At 41.2% G+C, this 15,789-nt stretch overlaps 1 protein-coding gene across 2 annotated transcripts in view; it reads right to left on the reverse strand.

The window, feature by feature from the left end:
- LOC140734229 (interleukin-13 receptor subunit alpha-2-like) overlaps nucleotides 1-15,210 on the reverse strand; it is a 70,146-nt gene extending 54,936 nt beyond the window's left edge. For both annotated transcript variants that reach the window (XM_073057918.1, XM_073057917.1), the window contains exons 1-2: nucleotides 15,073-15,210; nucleotides 8,653-8,740 (exon numbers count right to left, since the gene is read on the reverse strand). In XM_073057918.1, coding sequence (XP_072914019.1) covers nucleotides 8,653-8,740; nucleotides 15,073-15,175 — 191 coding nt within the window. In that variant the 5' untranslated portion in view covers nucleotides 15,176-15,210. The remainder of the gene's footprint in view (nucleotides 1-8,652; nucleotides 8,741-15,072) is intronic.
- Between the last annotated feature and the right edge of the window lie 579 nt (nucleotides 15,211-15,789).

Raw genomic sequence — 15,789 nt, forward strand, 5'->3', positions numbered from 1 at the left:
GGAAATATGCTGGATTAAAAGCAAGAGCGTCATGGTGGCATAGTGGTTAGTGTAACACTTTGCAGTGCCTGTGAGAGGAAAATTGGGGTTCGATTCCTGCCGCTGCCTGTAAGGAGTTTGTATGTTTTCCCCGTGACTCTGTGGGTTCGGGTTAGTGAGTCATGTGCATGCTGTTTGCCGGAGGAAAGGGTTGCACTGAAAAGTAGCAATTGATTTTTTGTCCTGTTACAAAAGTGTATTACCCCAGGCATATCGGAGTGTGATTGTTTCAGAAAAGAATGACAGCTCGGCTGATCTGGATCAGAATCGGGTTTATTGTCACTGACATACATCGTGAAATGTGTTGCTTTGCAGCAGCAGTACGGTGCAATACACAAGAGTATATGTAAGCCCGAAATTTGAGAGTTACGGGGGCAGAAGTGAGTGCAGTTGCTATTTCTAAGGAGAAGGTGCTTGAGAAACTGAAAGGTCCAAAGTAGATATGTCACCTGGACCAGATGAACTGCACTCCAACACTCTGATAGAGGGAGCTGAGGAGACTGTAGAGGCATTCGTAATAATCTTTTAAGAATCACCAGATTCTGGAATGGTTCCAGAGGAAAATTGCAAATGTACTTCACTCTTTTGGAAAGGAGGGAGGCAGAAGAAAGGAAACCATAGGCCAATTAGCCTGACTTCAGTAGCTGGGAAAAATGTTAAGAGTCCATTATTAAAAATTAGGTTTTGGGGTACTTGGAGGCACATGAATAAGTAAGACAAAGTCAGCATGGTTTTGTAGGATAATGTAACGGGTGAAAATATATGCACAATTCACAACCACCAACATTGAGCTGGGGTTCACTTTAAGAGCATGATGACGTAATGACATGGAGTTTTTACCGCACTTTGTGTTCAGTGTTTAGTTGAGAAAAAAGGAGTTGTTACAGTTTCCCTTAAATTCAAAACGCCTCTGCCATTTTATTTATGCTTTGAAACAGCCAGAGTTTTGGGAGTAAAAATGCTGTCGCTTGGTTTGTACAAGTCGAGGCCTAATTCACGCTGTGAGAAATCTCCACCGATGACACCAAGTATTACAATGTAGTAGCATCACTCAGTAGTTCCACAGCAGCGTGAATAGTGAGTCTGCTTGAACAACCTCTTAAAGTAAAAGTTATCATATGCTGAAGACTCATCTATTACAGATTTTTGGACTATTGGAGTCAAAGTTGCTCTCCTTGCCTGGCCTAAGGGATGCCAAGCCATCAGAGTTAATGGAGCACATGTCATCTCTCCTGTGAAATCACCACCCTTGTTTTATTTATAAAGAACTCTTTATGCAGCTAATGCCTGATCAAGTTCACATAGCCCTCGCTAATAGGCCTGTGAAGGACTAGAGGGAGCTTGCTAAAATGGCTGATTGTCTACAATTAGCCAGGCAAAGGTGCTTACTTCCTCCTGCTTTCCCAGTCTGCAGGGCCTCTAACACACGCACAACCATGGCTGCGAGATTAGACAATGCTGGTTCTGTGCTTTTAACCACACTGACTTTGGAACAAACTCCAGGAAGTGCCGACTTTGACAGTGCCAGCGCATCAAGACATCAGAGGTCTGTGAACTCTGTGGTTTCCAGCTGCCAGGGTGATCTGCTTTTCATTACGGACACCCTTTCAGGGAGATGCTTCCTGTGTGACATAGGCGCTCAAGTGAGTGTGCTCCCAGAATTGCTCATGGATCAGAAGGCAAAGAGGGATGAGGTCGCCAGTGACAGCAGGATCCAGACTTACTGGACATGACAAGTGATGCTCTGCTTCAGTGGGAAGTCGTCCTGCCTAAAGTGGCTAGACCTCTGCTCGGCACAGATTTCCTGTGTGCCCAAGGACGGTTAGCCAGCTTGTGGATGACAAGGACTTTGGGCCATTACCTTGCTCCTCAGTAAGTTCCCCACAATGATTTCATCAAGCACATGCACCACTGCATATGAGTTTATTCGACTGCTGAGCAAAGTCCCTATCCTCACCAAGCCATCATTCTCCATGACAGTCACAAGACATGGGGCCGAGAACCATATACCCACAACTGGCCCGTCAATCCATGCCTGCGCGTGCAGACTGGACCCAGAAAGCTGATAACCGCGAAGACTGAGCTTGACAATATGGAAAGACTCAGTACTGTATGCTGGACAAATAGCCCCTTGGCTTCACCATAATGGTTGCCGATGTTATGGATTTCCCATTGCCCCGAGCGACTCAAAAACTACAAGCGGTTTTAGGTACGGTGTCGTTCTATCACTACTTTGTTCAGCGAGCTGCTGAACCTACGCTCCCTCTGCACGTGCCTTTAAAGGGAATACCCCTCATCATGTGCTTGACTGGTCAGTGGAAGTGGACATGACCAAAACATTTGACAACACCAAACAAGCTCTTTCCAACGTGACCCTACTGACGTGCTGACTGCCCAACACACCCATAGCCATTGCTACCGATGCTTCAGACTGTGCTGTGGGCGCTGTGCACAAACAGTTGATTGGGGGCGTGTGGCTGCCGCTCACCTTCTCCAGCTAGCAGCTCCCTCCCTCTAAAAAGAAGTACAGCGCGTTTTACTGAGGGATTCTCGGTCTCTATCTGGCTGTTCCCCACTTTTGTTTTTGACTGGAGGGTTGCCATTTCACAGCATTTGTTGACCACAAACCCCCTCATGCACGTGATGGCCAAAGTATCAGACCCTTAGTCTGCACAGCAACAAAGTCAAGTGGCCTACATATCAGAGTGCACAACTGATATAGAACATAGCAAGGGGAAGAATAATGCAGTAGCCAGTTGTCTCTCAGGGCCCTCCATTGAAGCCATACACGTAGGGGTTGACTATGCCAGCATGACAACTGACCAAGCTACTGACCCAGAGGTCCAGGCTTACAGAATAGCAGGTGGCTGACATTAAGTTCAGAGAAGCTGGGGTTTCTTTCTGTGTGATGTCTCAACTAGTTATCTTCACCCATAGTGCCTGCAAACTGGAGGCGGACTGATTTTAACTCCATTCATGGCTCCCTGTATCTGGCTGGAAGGCCTCACGGAAACTGGTTGCACTAAAGTTAGTGTGGTGCGGCCTCTAATAAAGGACGTGCGTGATTGGATCGCAGCCTGTGCTGAGGGCCAGTGGACAAAAACTAACTGTCATGTTCAGGCACCATTGGCATCTTTTGAGATCCCTGAGTGACGGTTTGACTTTGTCAACATGGACCTTGTTGGACCTCTTCCCCCACCCGCAGTTTCACGCACCTCCATACCACCAGGTGGCAATGGTCGTCCCTCTAACATCGACGATGGCCGCAGACGTGGCTCGGGCATTCATCAGCAGCTGGGTTTGCTCAGCAGCTTGGTACCCTGACTGCGGACCCCATTTTACATCCAACCTCTGTGCTGAGATGGCCCAGAATCTCGATGTTAAGCCATACCAGGGCTTATCACCCGCAGCCCAATGGCCTCAGCAAGTGATTTCACCGCTCTGAGGTCTTACCTGACTGATGAATGTTGGCATGATCGTCTCCCGTGGTTCCTGCTGAGGCTCAGAAACGAGAACCTGCAATCGTCTGTGGCTGAGTTGGTACGCGGACAACCTTTACAAGTGCCGCGTGATTTTATTCCTGACGTCACTACCGCCTTGTTGCCTTCTTCAGTAAACTCAGTTCTCTGCACCTATTCCTACCTCCCATCATGGCGTACAGCACTCTTGGGTTCCTGTTGACCTACATTCCACCTTGTTCGTTTTCATCTACCATGATGCACACCAACATCCCCTTAAGCCCACTTACGAGGTTTTGGAATGAAGAGAAAAGACTTTTATCATAGATAGGAGAGGTAAACCTGAATGTATTTTGGTAGATCACCTTATAGCAGCCTACCAAGATTTGGAGGATTCTGCTGCCATGCCCCTGGTGTTACAGCATGACCACGATCGTGTCAACACACCTCAGGATGAACCAGAGGAACCTGCTGTTCCTCCACCCAGGGAACGTAGGACCCAAGCCAGCTGGCTCATCTGAGCTCACAGGCTCACAGCAGCAGTTTTAGTGAATTCTTGGGGAAGGGGGGGGGGGGGGGTGGCCTGAGGAAGTTAATATAATTGGTAGAAACATATGCAAAATTTACAAACACCGACATTGAGTGCACTTAATTTACTTCACTTAATTTTTCTTCACTTTAAGAGGCTGGTCTGACGTAACGATGCAAAGTTTTTACTGCACTTTATGCTCAATGTTTTGGTTGACAATAGAGGAGTTTTACGGTTTCTCTTTAACATAAAATGCCTCTGCCATTTTATTTATGAAAACCTGCAGTTTCCTTAAGGGGATATCTAGCCTGACAAATCTGTTTGAATTCTTTGAGCAGGATAGACAAAGGAGAGTCAGTGCATGTCGTTTACGTGGATTTTCAGAAGGTCTTTGACAATGTGGTGCACATGAGGCTGCTTGACAAGATAAGAGCCCATAGTATTACAGGACAATACTAGCATGGATGTCTGATTGGCAGGAGGAAAAGAATCAGAATAATGGGGCCTGTTCATGGCTGCTGGGGACTAGTGGTGTAACCACTACTGTATGACAGTGTACCCAAGAGAACTGATGTAGTTTTAAAGGCAAAAGGAGGTCACACCACATATTGATTTGATTTACTTTCTTACTGTTTACTGCTTTTCATTGTAATTTTTTTGATATTAGAAACTTTTCATTATTTTTGAAAGCACCTTTGCTTTACAGATTTTTTTTTACACAGTACTATAATTTGTAAAGATAATTGACTTCTAATAGTTGTGTTTCTAAGTGCCTGTTCTTTGATCAGAGGACTTCAGTGAAGTCAGTTCACTGACTGAAATTCCCGAAGGTTGAAGTTTGCAATAATGTTCTGCCATTTATTTGACATAGTAATAATCTCTCCTCTATAACAACCTAAAATAGAAATATTAATTTGCCTTTTTTACTGAATCATGTTGAATAAAATGTTATCAGTTTCCACTTGCATTAATTATTCTCAAATATAAATGAAGCTTTATCGATTTAAAATAATATCTGAAACAAAATTCAGTTATTGTTTTATTTCTCTTGATTGAGTCTTCTGGAAAATATGTTACACTATCCTTTTATTCTATATGTTCAAGTAATTTATCTCAGTAGAATAGCAAGCCCTGCTATTAAAACTAATCAATAAGAATTCCCTTTGGTGTCTCTGATATGAATAAAAATAAATCTCATTATGCTTTCAAATTCTAAAATGTCTCTATCAATGAAGCCAATATCAACTCTTCTAGAAATGACACACTTACATATGTAGTAGAATATACACTCAGTGGCCACATTATTAGGTACTTCCTGTATGTATTGAGTGTACGTTTGTGCTCTGCTGCTGCTGTAGTCCATCCATTTCAACATTCAATGTGTTGTCCATTTAGAGATGCTCTTCTGCACACCACTGTTGTAACACATGCTTATTTGAGTTACTGTTCCCTTCCTGTCAACTTGAACCAATCTCTTCCATTAACAAGGCACTTTTACCCACAGTACTGCTGCTCACTGCGTGTTTTGTGCACAAAAATCCCAGGAGATCAGCCTTTCCTGAGACACTCAAACCATCCCATCTGGCCCCAACAATCATTCCATGGTCAAAGTCAGTTATATCACATTTCTACATTCTGATCATTGGTCGCAAGCTTTTTAACCATGTCTGCATACTTTTATGGGTTGATTTGCTGCCAGATAGCTGGCTGATTTGATACTTACATTAATGGGCAGGTGTGCAGATGTATCTAATAAAGTGGCCACAGAGTTTATATGTTTACTGAGACAAATGGTCTTGCACTAAGACCTCAAAAGTTGAAGTCAGATTTTGAGAAGATAAAGGTGGATTTAATTAAACATGAAAACCAGCAATGAGAGGGTTAACCAATCTCTCCTATTCTGTACTTTGAAAAATATGTCCGGCTTTCAAAAACTTCACCTCAAAGTATTTGGAAGCAATTGTGTTGTTGTTTGTTCAACTATCTATCACCTTTCTGCCAATAAATAATGATAACTTTTTAACTGTGAAATGATATATAGAAGAAACTAATTCTTAAGGACATGGTGCTCTGAGCCTGAAGAGGTTGGGAGATAACGGCACTGTGGGATGGGAAAGAGAAGAAAGGTTTGGTAGGTCAATACTCTGATGCATTCACGAAGAGGCTTTTTTTTTAACCAGCTAAATGCTGAATAGTGATTAAGGTCTGTCTTGTAGCGAGAGGAATTTTCCATTCTATACCACTGCATAAACAACAATTTCACGATTCTCCCAATTGAAATCAATATCTCTTTAGTTACTGTTAGGTTTCATGTATGTTTGAACAAAGTATTTTTATGGCAGAAATTACCTTCATTTAATGTTGGAGGGTTCTTTAACCATATGCAAAATTTTCCAGCCGTGCACTGTTTTAAATGACACAGCAAATTTAGTATGATGGAGATTTTGCATTATTTTGAGCAAAACATTAATTTAAACAACTGATGGAAGACACACTCACTGGTCCATTTCACTTAAAAGGCAAAGATTTCAGTGGTTTTAGTGTCTGTTGCTACAGCATTCATTCCCCCATATGCATCTTCTAGATTTCAAAATAAAGCTTTTAATTCTCATGGTACTTTGGTGGTCTTTACAGTAATACTTTGGATTACAAAGGTGAAATAAGAAGATAGAAGGTCAATCAAGCAAAAGAAAATTTTAGGAACAACACCAGAAAATTAGCTCTTCAGTCAAAGATTTGCCTCTGCGTGGGCTGGCTGAGATAGAGCTGAAGTAAGAAGAAAACGAATATTGAAGAGTCAGAATTTTACAGCGATCCGGAATATCAGCTTAGATGAAGGGTGGGATGGTAATGTAGCGGTTACCATATCGCTTTACACCACTAGCAGTACGATCAGGGTTCAATTCCCACTACTGGATGTAAGTTCTCTGCTTGACCAGATGAGTTGCCTCCAAGTGCTCTGGTTTCCTACCATTTTCCAGATATGTATGGGTTAGGGTTATTAAGTTATTGGCATGCTATGCAGATGGCTGTCCTGGCACACTGTCAACGCAAACAAAGCTTTTCACTTTACGTTCCAATGTTTCGATGTACATGTAAGAAATAAAGCTAAAACTAAGCTAATCTCTTTCGCCTATTTTAAATGTTCCCACCGTAGCTGGTGCCTTATTGACATACACTCTTACCTTGGTCCTGGAGCTGAAAACATTTGACTTTTGTTGTACCATTTCCAGAGTCACTGGATCCATTTATGAAAACAAAAATTTTTGAATTGTATAATGTCAGTGGCCAAGAAATGGCATCCAATGTTACAGCCACCCTGCTGAATGTAGTTCTTACATTCCTGTGCTGGGTTTAAGGCATACCATTAAGAAGTGAAAAATAGATACTATTTAATTTTTATCAAATATTCTCAAAGGAAGATGTCATTGTTGAAATGTTACTCAGTAAATGCTTCACTGTGCTTTCAAATTCTTAATTGTTAGACAGGAGAAAAAACTTCATCACTTTGGTCACACTAAAGGTGCATTTTGCCTTGTGACATTACTTCCTGATGGCTGCAAACTTTTGAAACAAAGAGGTAGATCATGCTTCAAGCAGTAGTGCAAAATGACACAAGTCAGAAGGTGAAGGAATTTCGAGACACTGCATTTGTTGGTTACCTTGTTGAGTAACTCTAGAAGTGCTTCTGACTCAAGTCTGAGAGTTTGCCAGGCAAAGCTAGAAAGCAGTTTAGAGTCAGGAACAATCGTGTGCAATCAGGTGCACGCACAGACAAGACTAGGCAAAGACATTATGTTTCCCTTCTTGAAGAAGATTTCTGAAGCAGCTGAGTTTACGTAGCAGTCTTTGACCTCAGTGCTTGGCTGAGTAACACATGATGATGATTGATTTGTTGTGAAATCACTTTAGAAGAATTAAATACTTTGAACATAAGACGTTAAGACACAGGAGCACAATCAGGCCATTCAGCCCACCAAGTCTGCTCCGCCAATCCATCATGGCTGGTTATTATCTCTTTCAACCCCAATATCCCACCTTTTCCCCGTATCTTTTGATACCCCTTCTAATCAAGAGCTTATCAACCTCTGTTTTAAATATATCCAATGACTTCACCTCTATAACTGTCCATGGCAATGAATTTCATAGATTCATCTTCCTCTAGCCAAAGAAATTCCTCCTCATGTCTGTTCTAAAGGGATATTCTGATATTCTGAGGCTGTGCCCTTTAATCCTAGACTTCCCCACTCGTCTCCACATCCACTCTGTCTCAGCCTTACAATATTTGATAGGGTTCAATGGGATCCCTCATATCCTTCTAATACTTCAGTGAATGCAGATCCACAGCAATCAAACACCCCCCCCCCCCAGTTATTAACCCTTTCATTCCTGGGATCATTCTCGTGAACTTTCTCTGGACCCTCTCCTTTGGGATTGAATTAAAGTAATATTTAACCCTAAATATCTGATATTTTGCTATTGATCTTTCTGCTCCACGTATCTTAGATGTAAAAAAAGAACAAGAAGGTGAGCAGGGTTAAACAATAATATATGAATAAATTCTTAATATTAAAACCTAAAGAAGTACAGGAGTCCCAAATAGTTGTATCTGACCAGCAGACTCACCAGTAATACAGGGTACAATTTGCTTCCCCTTCACTGTGTTTCCATGTACACTCCATGAATTCCTCATTGTAGACAATGCAATTTATACCTACAGGAAGAGTGGGAGACAGGATTACACGTTGTAGTTCATCAAGATGTTTAGTAGGTGCCCACCATACCAGAGCAATGGAAAAATATAATATTGGTGAAAGTTAGAGATATTAGGTAGGAAGGCCTGTGGCAGATAGGAAAGCAGAAGAATAAACAAAAGTGATGGTTTAAGTTAAAAGAGGCAGATACAATGACTCATTTTAGCCTTTAGGACTTACTGTTGAGTTCAGAAATCTTTAAGTGATGACTTAGCTATTTCCGTTTACCTCAACGTTTTGTTTTCTCGTTCTACAACCATGAAAGAGTTAAGTTCATAGATTAACATCCAGATGCCCTGCCATTTCACCCAGAGACACGAGATGGAATCCTACCATCTCGTTGGGCATTTTAAATTTCGGTAATTAAATATAATTGGAAATAAAAGCTAAGATCAGTGAGAATCCTTAAAGATAATTGATCAGTGTAACAGCCTATCTTGTTGGATATTATCCTTCTTGGGAGAAAGCCCGCCTTTCCCCTTCTTGCTTTCGACCCTCCAAAGGAGTTGACTTTTAACAGCCCTCTGGAGATTCCCTAGCAAGCCACTCATTTGATTGAACAGTTCAAGCTTAGCATTAAGTGTTTGTCTTGTCAGCAACAATCACATCCTGTGAACGAATTAAAGAAATCTTCTTTCATTTTGCACGTACATCTTACACTTCACTTAATGTCTTGGGAACTGCACTCATTAACAGATATTGGATGCCAGCATTGTGGAACCATTACTTACAAAGTGGAATTTTTTTAAAATTTTGCCAAACTTCTATAGTAGTATGGTGGAGAATATATTGACTGGCTGCTATTATTAATGTTTTTTGAGATAGTGATTTAGATGCATATCATATTTTTTACTGAGTTAAGTATTGTATGTAATTAGTTTTGCTACAACAAGTGTATGGGACATTGGAAAAAAGTTGAATTTCCCCATGGGGATGAATAAAGTATCTATCTATCTATCTATCTATCACAGCCTGGTACAGAAACACCAATGCTGTTGAATGGAAAACTCTTTCCATTCAATGGAAAGCCCTTCCAACCATTGAGCACTTGTACATGGTGTATTGTCGCAGGGCTGCAGTATCCACCATCGGGGACCCCTACCACCCAGGACATGCTCGTTTCTTACTGCTGCCATCAGGAAGAAGGTACAGGAGCCTCAGGACTCACACCATCTGATTATTACTCCTCCACCATCAGGCTCCTGAACCAAAGGCGATAACAATTCAAGTTCATTTGCCCCATCAAATGAACTGTTCCCACAACCTATGAACTCACTTTCAAGGACTCCTCATCTCATGTTTTCAATATTTTTTGGTTATTTATTATTATTATTATTAGTAATGTTTCTTTAATTATTTATGCATTTCACAGTCTGTTGCCTTTTGCACATATGTTGTCCACCCTGTTGGTGTGGTCTATCATTGAACCTATTATGGTTATTGCATTTGTTGAGTATGCCCGTAAGAAAATGAATCTCAGGGTTGTATATGGTGATATATATGTACAGTACTTTGATAATAAATTTACTTGAACTTTGAACTTTTTGAACTTTGATTTCTCCTACATTCTTTTTCTTGATCAAATCAAAGGAGCAGATGAAGCAATCTCTTTTCCTGTATGTTTTTCATACCCTGAGAAGGGAAAATACAATTTTCATGAAAAGATTGTCAGCTATTTGACTCTATTCTTCTAGGACTGGCATTCAAGCAAAGAATTAATCATTTTCACTCAGAATGCAGAAGGAAATTAGAGATTAAGGTAAAAGAACCCTTGGGGTAAGTGATCATAATATGATCAAATTTGAAATTTGAGAAGGAGAAGCTAAAGTCAGATGTATCAGCATTACAGTAGAGTAAAGGGAATTACAGAGACATGAGGAAGAAGCTGGCCAACATTGGAAAAGAACACTGGCAGGGATGATGGCAGAGCAGCACTGGCTGGAATTTCAGGAAGCAATTTGGAAGGCACAGGATACCGAGCAAGTATTTTGCATCGGCCTTCACTGTGGAGGGCACTAGCAATATGGTGGAAGTGTGAAATGTCAGCGGTCAGGAAGGGTGTGAAGGGAGAAACTTCTTGGGAAACTGAAAGGTCTGAAGGTAGAGAAGTCATCTGGACCAAATGGTGTACATCCCAGGGTTATGAAGGAGGTGGCTGAATAGACTGTGGAGGCATTAGTAATGACCTTTTAAGCATCACTAGATTCTGGAATGGTTCCACAAGACTGGAAGATTTCAAATGTCACTTCACACCTCAAGAAGGGAGAGAGGCAGAAAAAGGAAACTATAGGCCAGTTAGTCTGACCTCAGAGGTTGGGAAGATGTTGTAGTCAATTATTAAGGATCTGACTTTGGGGTACCTGGAGGCACATAAGAAAATAGACTATAGACATCATGGTTTCCTCAAGGGAAAAATCTTGCCTGAAAAATCTGTTGGAATTCTTTGAAGAAGTAACAAGCAGGATAGACAAAGGAGAATCAGTTGATGGTGTGTACTGGATTTTCAGAAGGCCTTTTACAAGGTGCCACACATGAGCCTGCTTAACAGGCTGCAAGCCCATGGTATAACAGGAAAGATTCAAGCTTAGACAAAGCAATAGCTGATTGGCAGGAGGCAAAGAATGGGAATAAAGGGAGCCTTTTCTGATTGGCTGATGGTGACTAGAGCTGTTCCACAGTGGTCTGTGATGGGACCGATTTTTTATATGTTCTATGTCAATGATTTGGATGATGGAATTGATGGCTTTGTTCCAAAGTTTGCAGATGATATGAAAATAGGTAGAGATGCAGGTAGTTTTGAGGAAATAGGGGGGGCTACAGAAGGACTTCAACAGATTAGGTGAACGTGCAATGAAGTGACAGATGGAATACAGTGTCGGGAAGTGTATGGACATACACTTTGGTAGAAGAAATGAAATGGTTGACTATTTTCTAAATAGAGCAAAGATACAAATATCTGAGGTGATAAGGGATGTTGGAGTCTTTGTGCAGGATTCCTGAAAGGTCAGTTTGCAGATTGAGTCTGAGGTGAGGAAGGCAAATGTGGTTGGTATTCATTTCAAGAGGACTAGAATATAAAAGCAAGGATGTAATGTTGAGACTTTATAAAGCACTGGTGAGGCCTCATTTGGAGTATTGTGAGCAGTTTTGGGCCCCTTATCTAAGAAAGGATGTGCTGAAGCTGAAGAGGGTTCAATGGAGATTCATGAATTTGATTCTAGGTTTAAACGGCTCATCATATGAAAATCATTTGATGGCTCTGGCCCTGTATTCACTGGAATTCAGAAGACTGAGTGATGACCTAATTGAAACCTATCCAATGATGAAAGGTCTTGATAGAGTGGATGAGGAACCATTCCAGAGTCCTCTGGGTGTGGGGGAAGTCTAAGACCAGAGGACACAGCCTCAGAATAAAGGTGTATTCTTTTAGAATGGAGATGAGGGACTTCTTTAGCCAGAGAGTGGTGAATCTGTGGAATTCGCTGTGGAGACCAAATCTTTATGTATATTTAAGACAGAGGTTGATAGTTTCTTGATTGCTCAGGGTATGAAGGGATAAGAAGGCAGGATGTTGAGGCTGAGTGGAAATGTGGATCAGCCATGATGAAATGGCAGAGCAGACTCGATGGGCCAAATGGCCTAATTCTGCTCCTATATCTTATGGCAAGAGATTTCCATAAGATCATTAGAGCAGTTCAGTTTAACGTACAGCTCTTGCACTCAATGTGATGATGAAAGCATTTGATTAGAACGTGTAATGAACCAGACATGTAAGGAAGCAGGACTTTAGGGAAACATGAAACCACTGAACAAACAGATGTAAAACACAGGGAACCTCTGGTTTAGAAAGAAATAGCACTTTTTCACTTCCTGTGGAAGCAATCACTCAACTCATGATTCACAATTAAATCGACATCAGTGTTTAAAATTATTGGTTTACAGGACCCAAACTGGATAAATCTGTGAGTCATTTATAAACTTTATGATGTGAGATAACTCAACATGTACAACTTTGTACTATTGTCATTATTCAGTAATGATATGAATATACAGATGACCAAAGGCAGTTATAGAGTACGGAATGAATAGCTACACAATATTGTTTCTGTTACATGGAATTGGGACTTCATAGATCTGATTGTAGACAAAAGTCATTATAATGTTAACCTAAATCCCAAATATCCAGTATTATTATGTGCAATGTTTCATGTAGTCTCTCCAGTTTGATTCAAACTTGGGTTCACTCATGTCACGAGGTGGGGACAAGGGTGCTGGGAGAGGACCCACAAGCAGGACACAAACACGTCTTTCTTAGGTACAATAACATAGCTTTTTTTACTCGCTACACAGAAGATCGGGAAATCAAGGAAGACAAAGAGGAATGCAAACCTTGGACTTGGACAGGGGGAGCATGGACAGCTGCGGACCTTGGACTTGGACCCTGGGGATTGCGACCACCACGGCCCTTGGACTTGGAAACTGGGACCTTGATTCACCACCGCCAGACACTTGGATACCATGGATTGCTGCAGCCAGAAACGTGGACACCAAAACACAGGACAAGGAATCTTGAACTAGGCCTCCTCCTTCAGACTCAGGCATCGAGCCGGGACTCTTTGAAGGGTAGACATGGACAAGGGGCATGAACGTCGAGTCAGGACTCCGCCTTCAGCTCACCCCTGGTAGATTGACCTTGCCCGGACCCACTCTGGCGACGGAAGGCGAATTGCTGGTACTCCGATGCGGGCTGGGTCACTCTGGCGACGGAAGGTGAATTGCTGGTACTCCGATGCGGGCTGGATCACTCTGGCTTGTCGTAGTGGCGGCGGCTTGTAAAGGCTTCTTTAACGCTCTCGGACCGAACGGCTAAAGCCAGGGGCTTATAAGCTGCCAGTTCGGGTCGAGGGTAGATTACCTTGATTGCCAAGCTCAAGGGACGCGTGAAACGGAATTAGAAGGGAACAAGGAGTCAATGGTCTGGATTGCAACCTAACTAAATTTAAAGGGAAACCGATCCGGACCATGACAACTCATGGACCCATTACTTTACATATAAACCATTTGAGCCAAGTCTATACTTAATCCACATGTACCTATTATTCTATATTTAAGCCATCAGGATCCCATGATAAAACTAGCCGGGCAGCATCTAATCAATGGATTACAAATATTCCAATAACACAGAACTGATCAACTGAGGAACTGTCACTTGAGGCTAAATGCAAAACTTTTGCTGTAATCTCATGTGATAATAAGCTCTTGCGATTATATTAATGATTAAATAGAAACAAAGCTACAATTATTGTTCAGCAATGAATATCAAAAGATACACTGAAATTTCTAATCCATAAAAACAAAGTTGCTGAAAGATTTAACTGTTTCCTTTAATTGCAGACAGGGAATCATTTCTTTCCTATATACGCTCATTGGCTTTATTAGGTACCTCCTGTATCTAATAAAGTGGCCTCTGAGCATATGTTCATGGTCTTATACTGCCTATCCACTTCAAGGTTTTGACATGTTGTGCATTCAGAGATACTCTTCTGCACACACACAAATATAGTTATTTGAATTGCTGTTGCCTTACTGTTACCTTGAACCAGTCTGGCTATTCTCCTCAACTGCTCTCATTTACAAGGCATTTTCAACCACAGAACTGCAGCTAACTGGATGTTTTTTGGTTTCTCGCACCATTCTCTGTAAACTCTAGAGATTACTGTGCATATAAATCAGCAGTTCCTGAGATACTCAAACCATCCCATCTGGCACGAACAATCATTCCACGGTCAAAGGCATTTAGATCACACTTCTTTCCTATTCTTGTGCTTGTTTGAACAACAACTGAATCTTTTGACCATGTCTGCAGGGATTTCAGCATTGAGTTTCTACCATATGACTGTCTGATTAGATATTTGCATTAACAAGCAATAAAGTGAGCACTGAGTGTAGTTACAAGCAATAGATTACAATATAATCAACTGTATTATCATGAGGAATGAATTCAAGATTATGTAATTCTTTGTAAGTTTTGACGACAATGAAATTTTTAAAAACTTTTCTCCTTAGATAAGAAGCAAAATTGTGTGAAAGTCTGAAGCAAGGAGCAAAATTTATCTTTGGTTTTGGCCAAAAGAAGTGATCAATTACTGTTTCAGGTACAAACGATCCTTTGTCTGAATGTTTAAGAAGTCAGCTAGTTGTGTGCTGTGTTGACCAGGTCAGATCTTCTTCTTTCCTGTCAAAAAATGGGTTAAATACACAAGAAAATTGTCAGAAAAAAAGAATTGCTCACCTGATAACTGTGCTCTTGGTTCCACATTGTGTAAAATCACTATTGAGAGAAGAAAAAAGATCTTCTGCCACTTTTGAGTTTTCCATAAGCATTCCGCTCCCATTCTGAAGCTGCTTTTATCTTAATGAAATGTTTCTTTCAGAGGTCTGTGGCCTTATGTTGTTTTTTGTTTCATAATATCCTCTTCCCCTTTCAATATAACTCATGGTTCTGCTGACTTGGAAAATTTTGTTTCTTTTGCCTTTAGAATCTGAATTGGAATCAGATTTATTATCACTGACGAATGATGCAAAATTTGTTGTTTTGCAGCAACAGTGTACTGTAAAGACAAAAAAAATCTACAAATTACAAAAGTTAATACATTCAGTGGCCACTATATTAGATACCTCCTGTACCTAGTAAAGTGGCCACTGGGTTTATGTTCATGGTCTTCTGTTGTTGTAGCCTGTCCACTTCAAGGTTCAACGTGGTGTGCATTCATTGATGCTCTTATGCACACTACTGTGGTAACACATAGCTATTTGTCTTACTGCCACCTTCATGTCAGCCTGAACCAGTCTATCCATTCCCCTCTGAGCTCTCTCATAAATAAGACATTCTCACCTAGAGAACTGTCACTCACTGGATGATTTTTGTTTTTCTCACCAATCTCTGTAAGCTCTAGAGAGTGCTGTGCATGAAAATCCCAGGACATACTCAAATCACCCCATCTGGCAC

The sequence above is a fragment of the Hemitrygon akajei genome, chromosome 10, assembly GCF_048418815.1.
Source record: "Hemitrygon akajei chromosome 10, sHemAka1.3, whole genome shotgun sequence".
NCBI classification, from domain to species: Eukaryota; Metazoa; Chordata; class Chondrichthyes; order Myliobatiformes; family Dasyatidae; genus Hemitrygon; species Hemitrygon akajei.